At 35.6% G+C, this 17,412-nt stretch overlaps 1 protein-coding gene across 9 annotated transcripts in view; it reads left to right on the plus strand.

Annotated features, from left to right (window-relative positions):
• Positions 1-17,412, plus strand: part of rap1gap2a (RAP1 GTPase activating protein 2a) — a 91,490-nt gene that overhangs the window by 51,399 nt on the left and 22,679 nt on the right. For 5 of the 9 annotated variants that reach the window (XM_084418701.1, XM_084418702.1, XM_084418700.1 and 2 more), the window contains one exon: positions 11,978-12,062. In XM_084418701.1, coding sequence (XP_084274827.1) covers positions 12,057-12,062 — 6 coding nt within the window. In that variant the 5' untranslated portion in view covers positions 11,978-12,056. Of the gene's footprint in view, positions 1-11,977; positions 12,063-13,776; positions 14,093-17,412 lie in introns of those variants that run through there. The other 4 variants (XM_084418706.1, XM_084418703.1, XM_084418707.1 and 1 more) reach the window with 4 other exon arrangements.

Below are 17,412 nucleotides of genomic sequence, written 5' to 3' on the forward strand. Positions count from 1 at the left end.
CTCATATAAACATTGCACAGACTCAATGTCCTCTAGGTCCGAGGATAAGATTCCCAGCACAAGATTCCAGTTCAGTTCCTCATTCGGTATCACAGCTGAATCATAGTCTGCAACTGTAAGAGCGAGTCATCTTTGAGTACCTGGAAAAAACCATGCAGCTCATTCATCCAGAAGAGGCTGTAAAACAGTCCTCTAGCTGCCAGCACAATGGCGAAGATCACTCCGTAAAATACACACAGTAAAAACTCAAAGTAAAGGGGTCAAATGGCAACAAAGCATATTGAGCAAGTGATGGATTATGGTGAATGTTCCTTATCAGTCCTACTAAAGGTAAACATTAAATGAGAGGGGGTGGAATATTCCTTCTGAATGTCCCTGAACTTTTTGTTTGATTTATACTGCCGTGCGAAAACAAAACACAGTCATTTTGTCAAAGAGTCAGTAACAAATCAGTGATAAAGTGATCTTTTAATAATCTGAAAATACATTTGATTTTGTATCAACATTTCATTTTAATGACTCTAAGCAGGTCATGTGTTGTATTAAGTCAATTCGATGAACCCTGAATATATCCACATATTAATCATTACAAATATCATGAATTATTTCAAGTATTTATGATTCATTATGCTTTTTGTACCACAGCCTGAATATCCTTAACACGTCATAAAGTCAAATTAACTAATATTTTAAGAGACTTACACAGTTATCATGATGGTCTTCGGTCTTCACATTCTGGATGTCTGCACAATTATGCCAAACTACTCAATATGGTTTTCTCTTTCATCCTTTTAATGAGGATTTTTTTCTTTTTCTCTGTAGATATTTTAGATATTTCAGACATTATACCTCCAGTTTGAATACATAAATGTACATAAAAATATAAATACATGTTGACCAGATGCTGTAAGTTGTGTATTCAACTCACTGTAAGAAATGCGTTGCTTTTTATGTATTTTTATTAAATAAAAAAATAGATATGGACAAAAGTCAACCTCCTGATCGATTTGTGAACAAAATCAGATCTTTCAGAATATGATTTGTTCTGTGACAGATTAGTTTAGCTCAACTAAGTTCAGATTCAGAGAAGACAGAGAGTGTGAAAAGTGATATCAAATCAATCAAAATTCAATCAAAAGACACTGAAGCCATTTTCCCCAGTTTCACTGTTGCCATAGTTTCTGCATTTTATCTTGTATAGGGCGATAGTATAGCTGCTACTCATTATCAAAATAAAAGTGTCTCTTCTGGTGTGTGTGTGTATCCATTGAACTGTATCTGTGTAAGTGGAATAGATGAGGTGACCACGTCTCTCTTAACAAGTGCTTCCGAAACGGTTTCACTGACATGTTGTATAGAGCCTATTTACAGAGCAGTTGAACTGAGGAGGGTATTTTTAGAAGTCACTTTTCTTTTCCCCTTTCTCTCTCCCATTCTCGCTCTCTCAAAACCCTGTGGCGTCCTCTTTGTCTCCTGTTAGACTGTTGATTTAGAGATATGGACAAAGGGTTAATGCATTTAAAACCCCCAGAGGAGCACAGGTTGCTTTAATAGAGGGAGTGATATCAAAAGCCCTGCTCAATGGCAGCGTCTCACCAGCCCCCCTTAAGGCCCCTGTGCTGGTCTGATGAGACTCTTTTTGACTTTTTGAATGTGGAAAGCCTCCAAAAACTAACAACTGTCCAATTTGTCTAAAGGCAAATAAACACGAGCTGCTCCCAGAGTCACGCTGGAGGCAAAACCCATACATCAGACTGAATACTGTCAAACAGGTGAGGGAAGATATTGTTGACGTGAGAATGAATTGGATTTATTCAGACAGTTGGAAAGAGGGATTACATATCAACAGGTTTGTGTCTTTTCCCTTGCCAGTAAGCCTACTTGTTTTCTTATTTAGCTTTTTTATAATCTGATTTGTAAAATAAAATCTGTAGAAACAAAATACACTTGCAAGAAGTACCATTGCAATACTAGAGTAATTGTAATACTATTTATAATGCTATAGATGCCGACGCACCACCAAACTTGAAAATCCTCTTGCGTGGGTCCCACTTTCTGAAATATACAACAGCTACATTGGGGGGATAAAATGGTGTAGGGTTTACTTTGAAACACTCAAATGACATACAAATAAACTGCACGTAACATTGAATTAAACAATTTTGAAGTAGAAAGACTGAAATACGATTTTCTTTTAAAGGGGTCATTTTTTTAATGTTCTCTGAGGTCCACTTATAACGTTTTAAAGAAAGTAATAGGCCATTTTCTACCCTGTTTTTGGAGACTTGGAGGTTAACGCCCACTGCTATGATTGGGTAACAGTTGTGCATATTAAAATAAGTACTTGGAGTTACCACAGTTATAATGGACAAAGGATGATTTACAGTGTTTTGTGTAAATGGAATTATGAATGAATGCGCCATTGTTTGTTGTTCTTATAGGCCATTAGTTCATCCTTTTCAAACATGTACATTGTCATTTTGCAGTGTCGTGTTTTAAATAAAATGAAATGTGTTGTAATGTCTTACTGATGATAAAACGTAAGATGTTGGCCACTGAAGCTTTTATGCAGGATTACAGTGAATGGCGTAGATAAAAACAACTAAATCAGCATTCTCTATGTGTTTTCTTCTGTATCCAAAATTAATCCAACGCATTAACCTCATAAATGCTGAAGCAAAGGGAAGAACAGCATATCACAACTATTCAGTTTGACTGCGGCGTTACAGTATAAATACTCAGTAAATATCAAGCAATCTGTATCAGACAAAGCAAATAGTGACGCATAAAAACACTGGTACTTAGACTTGTGTGTTGCGACATTACTGTCGGATCCAATGTAGTTGGCACTGCAGTTGCGCCTGTCTCGTATTTGCAACCACATGACATGTGAATCAGTGGGCGGGGCTAAAGAGGCAATGATGTAGAAGTAGGCGTTGATAGAGGCAGTCTGTAGTCTTACTATGACGAAATTCTGAGCTTGGTTTTAAATAAAAGCTGTTTTTGGACTAACGAGGAAGTTTGGGGTCTGAAACTTACAGGATATTTTTATAGTTCAATGACCTCTCATATGTCAAAAGTTCAAGGAAAATTGTATTTCTCAATTCATGACCCCATTAAAACATAGCCTACTCAAATAATCTGTTTACAACTTTGACATTTTTTTTTTTACAGCATACTTATATAAGCATACTTTTTATATATATATATATATATATATATATATAAGGGGTGTAACAATACCCTAATTTCACGATTCGATACATATCACGATACTGAACTCACGATATGATATTATTGCGATACTCCAAGACATATAATAAAAGGTTAAGAAAAAATGTACTGTTGATTAAATGCTACATTTTGGGTGTAAGTGAATAGGCTTGGACAATGGTGACACCAGAATAAATATATTCATGATTCTGAACCTGAAAATACAGAATTATTTTAGACGAATATGCTTGAACTCTGTCACTGGCTAGATATATTTAAAATAATGCAGGCCACTTTTTACTGGTAACATAAGACTTATAACATAAGCATTATCAGGACCCACTGATATTTCCCCATTATTATACATTATATTCAACATAATATATTGTAGTTTAATGTAGTACTGACTCTGAAAACTTCTATTTTTTCTCACAGGGTAATTTTTATTTTGGGTGAACTATCCACGATACATATTGTTGCATTTTTGTATTGCGATATATTGTGACACGATATATTGTTACACCCCTTATATATATATATATAGAGAGAGTTTGATTTTGATCCACGGACTGTGACATCTAGATTGTTTGTTCGATCCACAGAACTTCTTCTTTTACTAAAGCTGAAAAACTGTTTTATTTTGCCATTTTTTTGTGGAAAAGGAATGAAATAACATGTAAATGTATAACATTTTCTCCTGAGCTCTGTATTGTTACTTTCATCCTGCTGAGAGTTATTAGCCATATAGGATGTCAACCTCTGAGCAGTTGCCATAGTAGCGAGGCTAGTCTTGCTAATGTGTAATGGTGACTGAATTGCTTTATTAAGTGAGTTATTGATTGTCTACAGGTGGTGGGCAAAATCTCAGTAGAGTAAAATGGAGAACAGGTGCAAAGAGTCAGGAGCCAGCCAGCTTCCTATTAAAAAAAGGTGATTTTCTAGAGGTTCATCATTTAGCCTGCTGTGTATATTGCATCATTAATTGATCCTAACAAGGTTGGCAACTGCTAGTCTTTGGAGTTGTAGGAACCAGTCTGTGAACTTGAATGACCTTTTTAGGGTTCTCTTTATAATGTCATTTTTGAATGTTCATTTTCGTATAGTCTGTTAAGAAGGAATAAGATTGAATTTGATCAAATAAAAGTTGTAACACTTTGTCCTCATGGCACAATGCCATATTCCTCTAGTACAACACTTAGATTTTTTTCTTGTTTAACTTTCGTAAACAAAGAAAAAAGACTTAATTGAGCCCTATTGAGCGGCTTTCTAATTCTTGTTAGCACAGCAGGGTCTAAAAGCAAGAGAGGGTTTTAGCAGCACTCAGTATCGACCGTTCCTTTTATGTGTTAAAACGTTCTGTTTCAGCAGCAATTATTTCTTAATTAAATTTCCATACGGAGTTTGTCAAAATTACATTTGTATTACAAGGCATTTTCATTCGTTTGTGTGTCCGTGTGTTGTGAGACTGAATGTCTATGTGGTATACCATGTTTGGGACACTGGCTGCAGTCCACATTTGACACTTTCTATAAATAGCCTCAACATATCAACGTACAACAGGAAGCCGGCCTCTGACCACTCTGAGAGTTATCTAAGGACTAAAACATTATCCATTTAAACAACACTGGTATTGCTTCCCATAATCCCTTGCTGGGAGAAGAATGATAAAAGAGACATGTGAACTGTCAGTTCCGTTGACGAGCAGAGCTTTGACACTGTCATAGTAATTGCATGATCATCGTATAGCTCGTAGATAATGTTTAGGCCGCGGACTGTATCTGTAAAAGAATGAACCTTACGGGATCATATTAAATTAGTTTATGAGAGCAGAACAAATACACAGTGCCTTTGGTAGGTAACAATAAAATTGCTTCTGCTTGTCATTGGTTTTTTTTTTCTCTTTCTAATTTGCTGAATATTAAGTCCATTACTACAGTGATTTGCCGTTTGCAATCATCAAAGGGGGTATGATCAAGTTCATTTTAGGTTTTCATAAGTATTTATCAAGGTCAAAAATAACATTTATAATTAGGATTTAATTGTCAGCCCTCATGCAATATCTCCTTTCCTCTAGTCTGGTCTTCTCCCTTGTCCTATTTAATTTGCAAGTGATAATGTATAGTCAGTATGTGAGAATCACACACACAAAAAAAAACTAACATATCAGGACGGGTATCAGAACTTTCCTGATAAAACATTGAATAAATGGACAATCTATTCTATTCTATTCTATTCTATTCTATTCTATTCTATTCTATTCTATTCTATTCTATTCTATTCTATTCTATTCTATTCTATTCTATTCTATTCTATTCTAGTCTCATGAAATGTTCACCAAGGCTTGTGATTTTTTAAAGGATTCTTTGATGAACAGAAAGCTTAAAATAACAGCATTTATTTGAAATAGAAATCTTCTGTAACATTATAAATGTTTACATAAAATGTACTTAAAATATTTTAACACTAGTGCATATTTCTTTTTTTTCTCTCTTTTTTTATGTTTAAACGCATTTAAATTATTTTATTATGCGAGAAGAAAGAAGTCACAGAGTGATACAAGATCCTGATTGATTTAGAAAATTGGTTGCCTGGATTTTTTTTTTTTTTTTTTACAAAAATATTATACCTCTTGACCAATCAGAATCAAGACCGCTTATATATTTACTCAGCATGTATGTTGTCTTTGTATCTCTGGAGTGTAATCAAAGCATGAGGCATGTTGCCGGAACAGATAATCATAATCACTGGGCAGATGTGATTAGTATTGAATCAGGCCTAATTAAAGAGGCAGATAGCCTCGTGATGAAACTATGGACTGGAAATGAGGGAAGACAGCATGTGCAGGACAACTAGAGATATCACAACTTCCCGGTTCTCCCTATGAGCTGATAAGATTCTAATAAAGCCATAGCGGTGAATTATTGTTAATTGTGTTTCAGGGCTGCTGTAAGGCTTTATTCATAAGTCAGCATCATAAACGGACTCTGCAGTAGAGTTCCAGGAAAAAGTTTCATATAACTTTTACATAAGCCTGTTTATAAGTCTTCATCTTTCCGTTGTGCACAGCACAGCAAACCTCTCAGCCTCTTTCCACATCCCCCATGTACATTTTATGAACTTAATCAAATGCAATCTTTATCACAGTGAACACACACACACACACAAAACAATTGTGTTGGATTTCCCCCCAGAAATTGCTAGTACATTTCATGAATTATTACACTGTAAGAAGTGATCAGTTGACTTAACTTAAAAAAGTGAGGAAACTCGTAGCGTTAAGTAAATAAACTTTATGCGTAATTGAAAAAATTAAGTTATGTTCACATAACTTAAAATCATTAAGTTTCCAGTAAATTTCCAGTAAATTAAGGAAAAATTAACTTACGTGTTATGTTCACACAACTTAATTTATTCAATTACGCATGAAGCTTATTTACTTATTAATTTTAAGGCAACGGGTTTCCTTACTTTTTTATGTTAAGTAAACTGATCACTTTTTACAGTGAACAAAGAAACTGCAAGTAACACATTGAATTAAACATAACATTTTGAAGTAGAAAGACTGAAATTGTGTTTTTAAGTCTAGTTTGTTTTGTAATTTTACAACAATTTTGCTACAATTTTGTTAAAAATGACTTTTTCGACATTGTAATTAAAACATTAAAGGGATAGTTCACCCAAAAATGAAAATTCTCTCATCATTTACTCACCCTCAAGTTGTTTCAAACCTGTAAGAATTTCTTTTTTCTGCTGAACACAAAAGAAGATATTTAGAAAAATGTCTGTAACCAGACAGTTGATGGACCCCATTGACTTCCATAGTATTTTCTTTTCCTACTATGGAAGTCAATGGGGTCCATCAACTGTTTGTTGTCAACTGTAATACATAAAAAAAAATACTATTTCAGCCTTTCTACTCTAAAATTTTTGTCATCAAACATTGTTTTGTAGATAATTTCAGTCTTAAGTGTTTTATCTCTTTTTGTTTTGGTAAAACTGTATGTTTAAGATCATTAACGACTGAAAATCTCCCACTGATGAGTAATGATCGGACACTGGGCATTTAGTGGTGTTTGCGGTCCTGTCCACTCATGCAAAGTGAGAGTGATGTAGGCCTAGTCAGAGACAGTTACATCAGCAATGAGTGTCATTAGAAATGCTGATCAACAGTACATTGCCTCTAAAGCTACACCGGTTTCAGACTGCATGTAAAAGCAGCGCATATGTATTTCTGATTGTAACGTTACAACATTGTGTGTGTGTGAACTTTTTTTGTGTGAGGAGGATTTCCTGTTATATTATCCTATTGCTTTAAAAAAAAACCAAAAAAAAGTTTAATAAAACTTTTATGGTTTTAGTATTTGGTTTCTAAATGTGTCTTGAATTTCTATGGTTTCTCAGTTCACCTCACAAAACACATAGTGTGGTCTGTCGGTACAAACCGTGTTGTTGCAAGAAAACTTGTATGCTACGCAGCACATGTTGGCATCTGCCTAATTTGAGGGAACTGTGTCAAAACACAGTAGACTGGGATTGGTCCCACAAACTTTGACATCAGCCTCCGCTGTTGCCCATCTGTTTGTCCTCTTGACTTTAGATCCATGGCAGCAGCTGGCATTGTTCTCGTGACCCAGCTGGGAAAAAGGTGCAGTGCAGTATAGACATGAATCTGGAGCACAACTGGTCATTTTTAACAAGAGTCCTGGTGTTCTGGAGCATGTCCCCTCAAGCAGCTGCAGTCATGGGTAGACTCAGTTTCCCGTTAACAATTGAAAGGCTGGCATCCAGACGCACACTCGCATGTGGCTTTTGAGTCTAAGTGAATGGTTTCTGTGTGCTGGATGTATTTCAGAAAGGGGAAAAGGGAATATACGCATCAACGAAGTACATTAACATTGACTGTGTCCCTCCACTTATTGTGATATTTTAGTAATGTCCAGGACAGCTATACCCATGCTGAAACCTTCTAGGCAACAAAACAGCAAATTTGCTTCGTCACTGCATTTAGACTACTGGATGTTTCATTCATAAATTTGATCACTATTAAAAATATTTGTATTTTACATCATTTTCTGATTGAATAATTTTGGTTAGACTTTACAATTAGGTTCCATTTTCTTTAACAATAGTTAACTGCATTAGTTAACAACAATGAAAAATACTTCTAAAGCATTTATTAATCTTAGTTAGTGTTATTTTCGATATTTACTAATAAATTATTCAAATTAAAAGTTGTATCTTTTAACATTATTTCATAGACTTGAGCTAACATGAACTGATATTTTTAATATTAACGTCATGCATTAAAGGCAGGGTAGGTAGAAATGGTCTAAAAATTTTATTTTTCAAATTTGTTTAAACTTTATGTACATATCAATACATAATTAAAATGTAAGTACTCTGAAAAAGAAAGTATCAAAATCGAGTGTCTGTAGACCTCTCACGACTGTTTTAAAGACATCTCATTATTTCCATTCACTCCACCCCCTCATTTCTGTGCTTCTTCCAAAGCCACGCCCCCAAAACACATGAACGCGCGACTCCGACCGCTGAGCTAGAGGACGCATTATTTACCTGAGACAAGCGGAGGGGAAGGGGCATTTTTTTGCCTGGTTTGCCTTCACTAACTGCATATGCCGGTACTGTAAATTTAGATTGCTCTTTCTCTGCCATTGTTTTGGTATTCCTAGGTTCAGTGCCTTCTTCTTCTTCTTCGATAGATTTTATTGGCAGCTTGCAAACATAGTGCATTACCGCCATCTACTGGACGGAGGTGTGATCAGGTTCCGTGCCTCTCGCACTCCTCAAATCAAACGGTCGCGCGCAAGTGGGCAGGTGCTGTGTGGCAAAAGGGTGGTTGCCATGGTTGCGAGAGAGTGACAGTCGCCTAAGCCAATCCTTTGATTCGTCCCGAATCGAAATAATGAGCTGTGTTTAATACAGATTAAACGGTCTAGAGTCACTTGATTTTTATACTCTTTTTTTCAGAGTTCTTACATTTTAATTATGTATTGATATATATAGAAAGTTTTAACAAATTTGGATCTTTAATTTTTAATAAATCCTACCTACCCTGCCTTTAATGTTACCAAATATTTATAAATACGGTAACAAATGCATTGCTCATTTGTTAAAGGGATACTCCACTTTTTTTGGAAATAGGCTCATTTTACAACTCCCCCAGAGTTAAACAGTTGAGTTTTACCGTTTTCGAATCCATTCAGCCGTCATATCATTACGCCTGCTGCACTCATGGTACGGCAGCGAAGTTTCTTGATTATTACGCGGGAATGAGAGTATAGTCCCTAGCCATATCAGCCTAGAAAATCGCAACTTTACATTTTCCGTCGGTCTTAGTACACGATGTAACTACAGAAGAGTCAAGTTTTAAATAGGAAAAATATCGAAACTCTTTGTTCATTTTTTTGAGAGAGATGCTAATGGTCTTGTCTGGTTCAATTCATTATGCTAAGCTATGCTAAAAGTGGGACCCCCAGACCCGGAGATCGGCTGAATGGATTCCAAAATGATAAAACTCAACTGTTTAACTCTGGGGGAGTTGTAAAATGAGCCTATTTCCAAAAAAAGTGGAGTATCCCTTTAAGGCCCATTCACACCAAGAATGATAACTATAAGGATGACAATAACGATAACTATATTAGTGTCCACACCAAAGAACGCTAACGCTCTGTTTATTCTAAGCGCGTGCTGTAGTTTTTGTCATCTGCCACTTTAAATGCTTGAGCTCTTTCAAACAGGATGGATTCTGATTGGCTGCCAATGTTTTTATTGTTCGTCAGCTTTATTGATATTGATACAGTTGATATTGTTTCTCTGTGCTGTTTTATAGTTGTGGTGTAGACTCTGCAATACTTTTTTTTATATTTATTACTATTTTAGAACTATATCTTTATTTTTATCATTATCGTTATAGGCCTAGTTATCGTTCTTGGTGCAATAAATAACATTAACTAATGGGACCTTATTGGAAAGTGTTACCATATATATATATATTTTTTTTTTTTTTCTGATCAATGTCACAAATTTGGTTATTTGATTTTTAATAGTGCTGAATCTTATACACTTCATCTTCATTTTAGTCCTACAACTTTTTTGTTGGACTAAATCTAGTTCCACATTCAAAATTTCTGCAAATGCATATAACCTTTGTGGTTATTGTGGTATTATGATATAAATACTAAATATTATGTATAAATTGTGTTTATGTTATTGGTTCCATCCTCTCTGATTGAAATGACTCTCCCACATCTTCCATTGAAACTTTCACAGCCTCTTATATGCATCAATGTGCCATTTTCCAGCTACAGCTCTTCATGTGGTCAATGTTTTTGGAGTTTAATGACCCTCAGAGGTGTAATGTAAGGGAAGATTTTAATGGACCCTCACTTGAGACCGTCTGCAAGGAGCTGCATTTCTAGACCAGAGTTGGTCTGCCTGACTAATTTTAACCTCTGATTCCAAGTAGACCCTCTGTCATTTGTCTTTGGCTGAAAGAACTGCTTTTAAAATGCGATCATGTTCCTGCTTGCAGACTTACGCCTTTCCTTACTCCTTGTCCCCCCCTCCTTATCCCTCTTCTTTATCCCTCTTCTTTTTTGACCTACAGCAGTTTGTCTGCAGGGCTGGCTGCTCTTAGTTGTTCTTGTTATGTCTCTGTGCAGATACCAAGGCAAACAGAAAGAACTGATGTTATTGGGTTTTTCTATCCTGCAGTCTTTTACCTTAGTCTCTGGAGGCAAAACCATGTTCTTTTCAGTTAACTCTTTCAAAGGGTACTGCACTGACTGTGTGTGTGTGTGTGTTTGTGTGTGTGTGTTTGTATGTATACATCTACTGTATGTCTGAGGGCCAGTCTTTTGTTTTAGTGCAAAACTACCAAATCTCAGGATCAGAATTGCCTGTAATGACAAAAGCAAAAAATTTCACCCAAAAGGACACTAAAACGTAAAATCATTTACATTTTGAGATATGTTTAATAATTAATATTAAATAATTCATGAAAATGTAAATGGGTCACGTGGCACAATTTTTATTTTTATTTGAACATCCATTCATTATAATAATGATAATCATAGTAATACAATTATTACTTTATTATTATTAATTGTAATAATAATATTGTTTTTTGTTGTTTTCATTTAGGATTTTTTCTTCATGATGGTGTCACCCTGACATTTCTGACTTTAACTTCCCCGAAAAATATCAAAATGAATTTTAACAGAAAAAAAAAAAAACATACTCATCATAGAAGAGGTCAAGTCTTTGTATGGATGAACAGCATTTTAAAATATTTGAATATATCAGCTAAGATTCGCATCACGCAACAAATTATATAGTATGTTTATTAAGCAATCTCAAAATGCATTTATGGGAAACATTTTTTAACACTGCATTAATATTTAAAATAAATATTTCACCTGCAAAATTACAGCTAAGTGGTGCAACCAACATAAAGAAAAATGGTATCAATGTTTTTCAAAAACATGGATGTAAAGGGTGCATTTCTAAGGACTTTGCACATGTGTTTTAAACTATATTATTCCTTCGGTTTTCCTTCCTTCTTTAAAAAAATCCTGTTTTATACTGGTTTCCACTCAGATATGCTAAACTAAATATCCTCTGCATATGTGTTTGAGGGCCAGTCTTCTGTGCAACACTGCTGCATTTTAAGTTAGTCTTCTTCATAGCGTGCTGTTGACCGTTTTCCAGTCTAACTCTGGGTGTGTGTGTGTGTGTTTTGCAGGAAACAAGAGCTGCTGACCATCTCCAGCGTGCCTCTGGGAGAATGTCCACCCTCACCTCCCCGCACTGCACCACCCACCATGAAGGTGAGTGCTGTGGTCCCACATTCACACACAACACAAGCGTCGCTCTATTAGCTGCTGCTAGCTGAAAACTGGTGCATTCATCTCTCAGTCACACCTTTTTACTAAATTAACCTCTATTAGCGTAATAGCATGAGAATGCCCTTTGTAGCATGCTATATAAAATGACCCTCATTTCTCTACAGAAATGTCAACATGCTCATTACATAATGTCTCTAACCGACTTAGACATGCACATTAACCTGCGGTGCTGTCTGTGAAGGTACATGCGGTGTGTTTGAGGTAAAGCTTTTCATTCAAGGTTACCTCTAAATGTAATTCTAATTCATTTGGACTGAGAAATCCATTTTCTTCGGAGCATTAAGGTCCCATTGAGATCGCACAGTATCGCTATCTCTTTTATATGTGCAACAGCCTCAAGAGGGTCTGGAAAGATTTTCCGTCTTGTTTAAAAGTGGTACAGAGTTCAGATATGGGTTGTGTGGCGTGAGCGGAGCACAGTCGGTGTCACCTTGAAATGAGACAGAATTGCTGAAAAATCAGAAGAGGAGGGAAGAGAGGTGGGTGTTTATGCGGGAAGGCAAGGCGAAAGGCCGAGGTGTCAGGCGTGATATTAAGATGAGAAGACATGAAGTCGAACTCAGAGGTCATGATCCTGTTAGCCAGTGCTTTAATTATGTAGATCATTTCTCATACGGACTGATTAAATGTCTGAAGCACACAGAACTAGTTGAACATCATACTTGAAATTTATAATGGTCTCCATCAGGTGTTTCATTATCACCTGCTATTTTTATTTATTTAAATATTTCTTTTTTTTAATCTTTTTTTTTTAAAGAACTTACATTTCTTTGCCTCTCTTCTGAGCATCTTGTAAATTCTGTCATCATTTACTTAAGTGGTTTCCCTATACTATGACAGTCAATGGGGTCCAATGTTATTTTGACACCATTAATTTTCATTGTATGGACAAAAATTGTTGAAATCAAACGTTCTTCAATCTTCTTTTATGTCCCACAGAAGAAAATAAGTCATGAAAATATGAAGGTACTGGTTAAAAATTTGGGGTCAGTAATAATTTTCATCAAATTAGAATGATTTCTGAAGGATCGTGTGACACTGAAGACTGGAGTAATGATGCTGAAAATTCAGCTTTGCATTTTAAAAGTTCTTATAAATTGAAATAATATTTCACAATATTACTATTTTACTGTTCTTTTGATCATATAAATGAAATATGCCTTGTTGAGCATAAGGGACTCATCATTATAAATCATTATAAAACCCTTCCCGAAATCTAGTTTTAGTTTGTACTGCACTAATCCTAAAGTATATTTGTCATATAAAACTCACATAGCCAGTTTTTTCCCTGTTCTAACCTTGTCCTTAGACTACTGAGTCACTTTACACATTACAGGGAAATGTTTGCAGAACACACATTAACACAACACAATGTACTGTACCTCTTTTTAGGTTTAGCTATCCTTGTAGGGACATTTGGTCCACACAATGTAGCCAAAACTACCTGACACACACACACACACACACACACACTAAAGTCACTCCCACAATGTGCAAAGACTCCATTAACACCTGTGTTTGGGTGTAAACACAATACAGTTAGTAAGGACATATTAATCTGTATGTGTACGTGTCTTTTTAAGATCTATAATTATGTTTTGTTCACACAGTTAGTGGCCACTCCCAATGTAAACCCAGAGCCTAAAGAAGAAAAGAGGAAAGGGAGGACAGCGAGTGTGTGGATGTGATAAGCTCTCTTGAACTGTGGCTCAGCTGTTGGTCATATTCAAAGCAGAGCTAACTGCAAAAGACCAAAGGACGCAGAGAGAATGAGAGAACTTAACTCATAAGTAAAGACACACTGGTAGGACCAGTTTTAGGGTGCGGAGTTGGCCATCCTCTTCCTGTTTTGTGCTACTGAAAGCGTTTGCAAAGAGGAACACAGCTAATCTGAGGAGAGAGGTATGATCGCCTGTATTACACACTGTGACGGGGGAAGCAGAATGTGAGAGGTATTAGCCTGGATGCGTGTTTATTATTGATGAAGCTTTATTCATTCATTCTAGTGCGTCTTTGTGAAGATTTTTATGTAATATCTGTTTATTAGCCAGTATTGGACAAGAGTGTCAGATGCACATATTACCTCAATGTCTTTATTTGTGCATCTATTTATACCTATAACTTCTTGGTCAAAACATATCTTGGCATATTCAAGTAAATATAGTGTTTATATATATATTTTTTTTTGCATTTATTAATCTAAGGCATGTTAAAAGAATATTCCGGGATTAAGTTTGACAGAATTTGTTGCGTTATATTGATTACCTCAAAAAATAGATCTGACTTGTCCTGCAAAAATCTAGGTTGCAGTTAGGCACTTTACAATGAAAATGAATGGGGCCAATAAATGGAGGATTTATCTAATGTTAACTCATACAACCTGAAATGTTACATATTAATATCAGTGGTGTGCAGTAGTGTTCTGAAACAAGGAAGCAAAGTCCTCACAGTTTTTATTTTATTTATTTAAATAAATCAAATGTTAATTCATGTCCCAGTTACACTTAATGTTGTCACATTTTACTGGTTAAACATTACATAAAAAAAATAAAGAAAGCAAACACAATTCTATATTGTAGTTTTACATTGATGTTGTATTTATTAAAACCAAGTATTAACCTCATCAACATTTTTTCCATTTACATTTATTCCAAAATAATAACTAAAGGCAGTAACAATTTAAACATTATATTTAAACAATATAATATATCACAGAAACGAAGATTTATCTTTAATTTCACCAAGCTAATTGCTCACTAAAACCCCCCACAGTCATCATGTTTTAGGCCATTTCAAGTTTGAGTTTGACGTGACTTAAAGTGGTGATATCTAAAGTGGGGGAGCTGTTTACTTTTTCATTAGTCGATCAATAACTCCATCATTTTGTTCATTCAGACTGATTCGTGAACACGGAACGTATGAAAAGGCGGGATTTATCGCACAAACCAATTGCATCCCATCATAGCGCGGTGGAGGCATCTCACGTGACTTTCCCCCATTCATTTTAAATTACCCCCCACCAAACCCACCGCACGCTTTAGGGGGTCTTTTAAAAGTCAATATATACACACACACACACACACATACTGTATCATGGTGTAATGTTAACTCATACAACCTGAAATGTTAAAAATGTATTCATACCATTAATTTAGATAAAAGTAAAAGTAATGTATTACCTCACTGTAAGTGTTAACAAACCCTTTGAGTCATTATATTATTAATTAATTATTATTATTATTATTATAAACCAGGTTTAAATGTGTTTTATGAACTATCAAGAACTTTTTATGTCTGCTCGAGAATACTTTTGTCCCTCAGTTCATTGTATTTTGGGTGAAGCTTCAAAGATCCTGTTAATCTTGCCTGACAACAGTGAAACTAACAGGTTGTTGTGGCAGATAAGCTTTGTCTCATAACCTTACTATGACACCACAGGCATCATTTAAGACTATATGAATTTTTTATCATGCAGCTCTGATGTGTTTATATTTGATTTGATGTACTCATCATCTGTAAGGGCAGGTGGGGCAGTGTCCAACCAAAATATTCATCCAAAACATAGACCTCTATATACACTGAATGAATAAATTGTAAGTGTGTTCAGCATTATGATGATCATTTTCTTGATTATTTTAAGTTGTAAATTGAGCGGGATATATCAAAATGTAGCGTGTGGCTACGGCAGGCATTTATCATGATACTAATCGGGGAAGATGGTGCCTGTGTCCGCAGCTCTACGGCGCCCCACAGGTTTCCAATGTAAAACTGCAGCACGCTCTAATTTAGAGCCATTTGGGTAGATTTTGCGTTACCTTGCGTAAATCTCGCTCCAAATCAAGACGGTATGAATTCGCTTCAGTGTGCATTAGTCTGCTTCAGGTCAGTAAGATAGCACACGTATACGTCTGCAAGATCGTGAAAGACGGTCTGTTAAAGATCACTTCATCTGGAAAGCATCTGCTGTTTACTAATCTGATAGACGTCTTTAATATGTCAGTTTTACATACATTCTAAATCATAGACATCTTAAAGACATTTTCTAAACTCTATTTGACATCTGACAGGAAACGTAGTGCAAACACTCTTCGTCAAAATACTGTACGTCTTCCAGATGTAAACACGCACATCAAATAGACGCCTCTGTGATGTACGTGTGCTATCAACTATAGTTGGAATGTCTGGTTTTCCTAATTAATGAAAGTGTAAATCCTTTAGTTTAAATGTGTGAATAGCCTTTATATAGTTCTGTTTTTTCATTTTATTTTATGTTCTGAAAACAGATTTATTGGAATTCCTCCTCAACTTAATAAGGCAATAAATTCTATATTAAGGTAATACTAGCTTTCTACTGTATGTGTGCCTGTCAATCAACATTTGAGCGCCACCCTCAGGCTGAATAACGCAAGGATATTCGATTATAAAGCTTACAAAATGTTAACTTGCGCTAAGACCTAGAATCTGCCCTACCTAAATGTCAGGAGCTGCTACTGCATTGGACCGCTGACTCGTGTGAATTTCTCACTCAAAAATCTCAATATTCAATAATCAAAAAGGTCAACAGGCCATTGCATTACAAAACGTTTAAAGCCTTTCCAAAAATCGACACATCTTTTACTGGTTTGCTTCTTTGGGCCTTAGAATTTAGGAGTTGCCCTTATGTGTCCTATTGATGTTGTGGTCTCAATCCCTCAAGGTTATTTGGCCAAAAATGCTTCAGCTGGGCTGAACTTTGTTGACTTTGTGAAGCCGAATTGCCCTTGGATCCATGGCAGGTTAATCATTAACCGATCTACATTTGCTCTGTCCCACCCACCTACATCTGTTACTCTGTCTGATCATACGAATATCCTTAAACCAAAGGAATTTCTTTTCAACAAAAATCCGATTTCTTTGGGGTGGTCTGCCTCTTAACTAGCAGGGGTGCTCTATTGAGGTAAGAGACTCTGGGTTCAGCTGAAGTATTGTGCAAGTTTATCAAGAATAGTTGAGGTTGTTTATTATAATCCCTTCAGGTCTAGACTAAAAATTATACTTTAAATATCTGGTGCATTTCTAATATTTAATCCATAATGGTTGCACAGCCCATTGATTAAATGAGGCTGTAAAGGTTCAGTAAGTTTGATTTAGATTGAAGATGTATTATGTTTTCAGTCTTTATGGAGATAGAGTCATATACTGTCATTCAACATGCATTAAACATATCTCAACCCGTATCACATTCCAGTGTTTATGATATAGCACTACAAATGTGCAGTGGATTCCAGACTGT

The sequence above is a fragment of the Rutilus rutilus genome (genome assembly GCF_951802725.1).
Source record: "Rutilus rutilus genome assembly, chromosome: 9".
NCBI lineage: Eukaryota > Metazoa > Chordata > Actinopteri > Cypriniformes > Leuciscidae > Rutilus > Rutilus rutilus.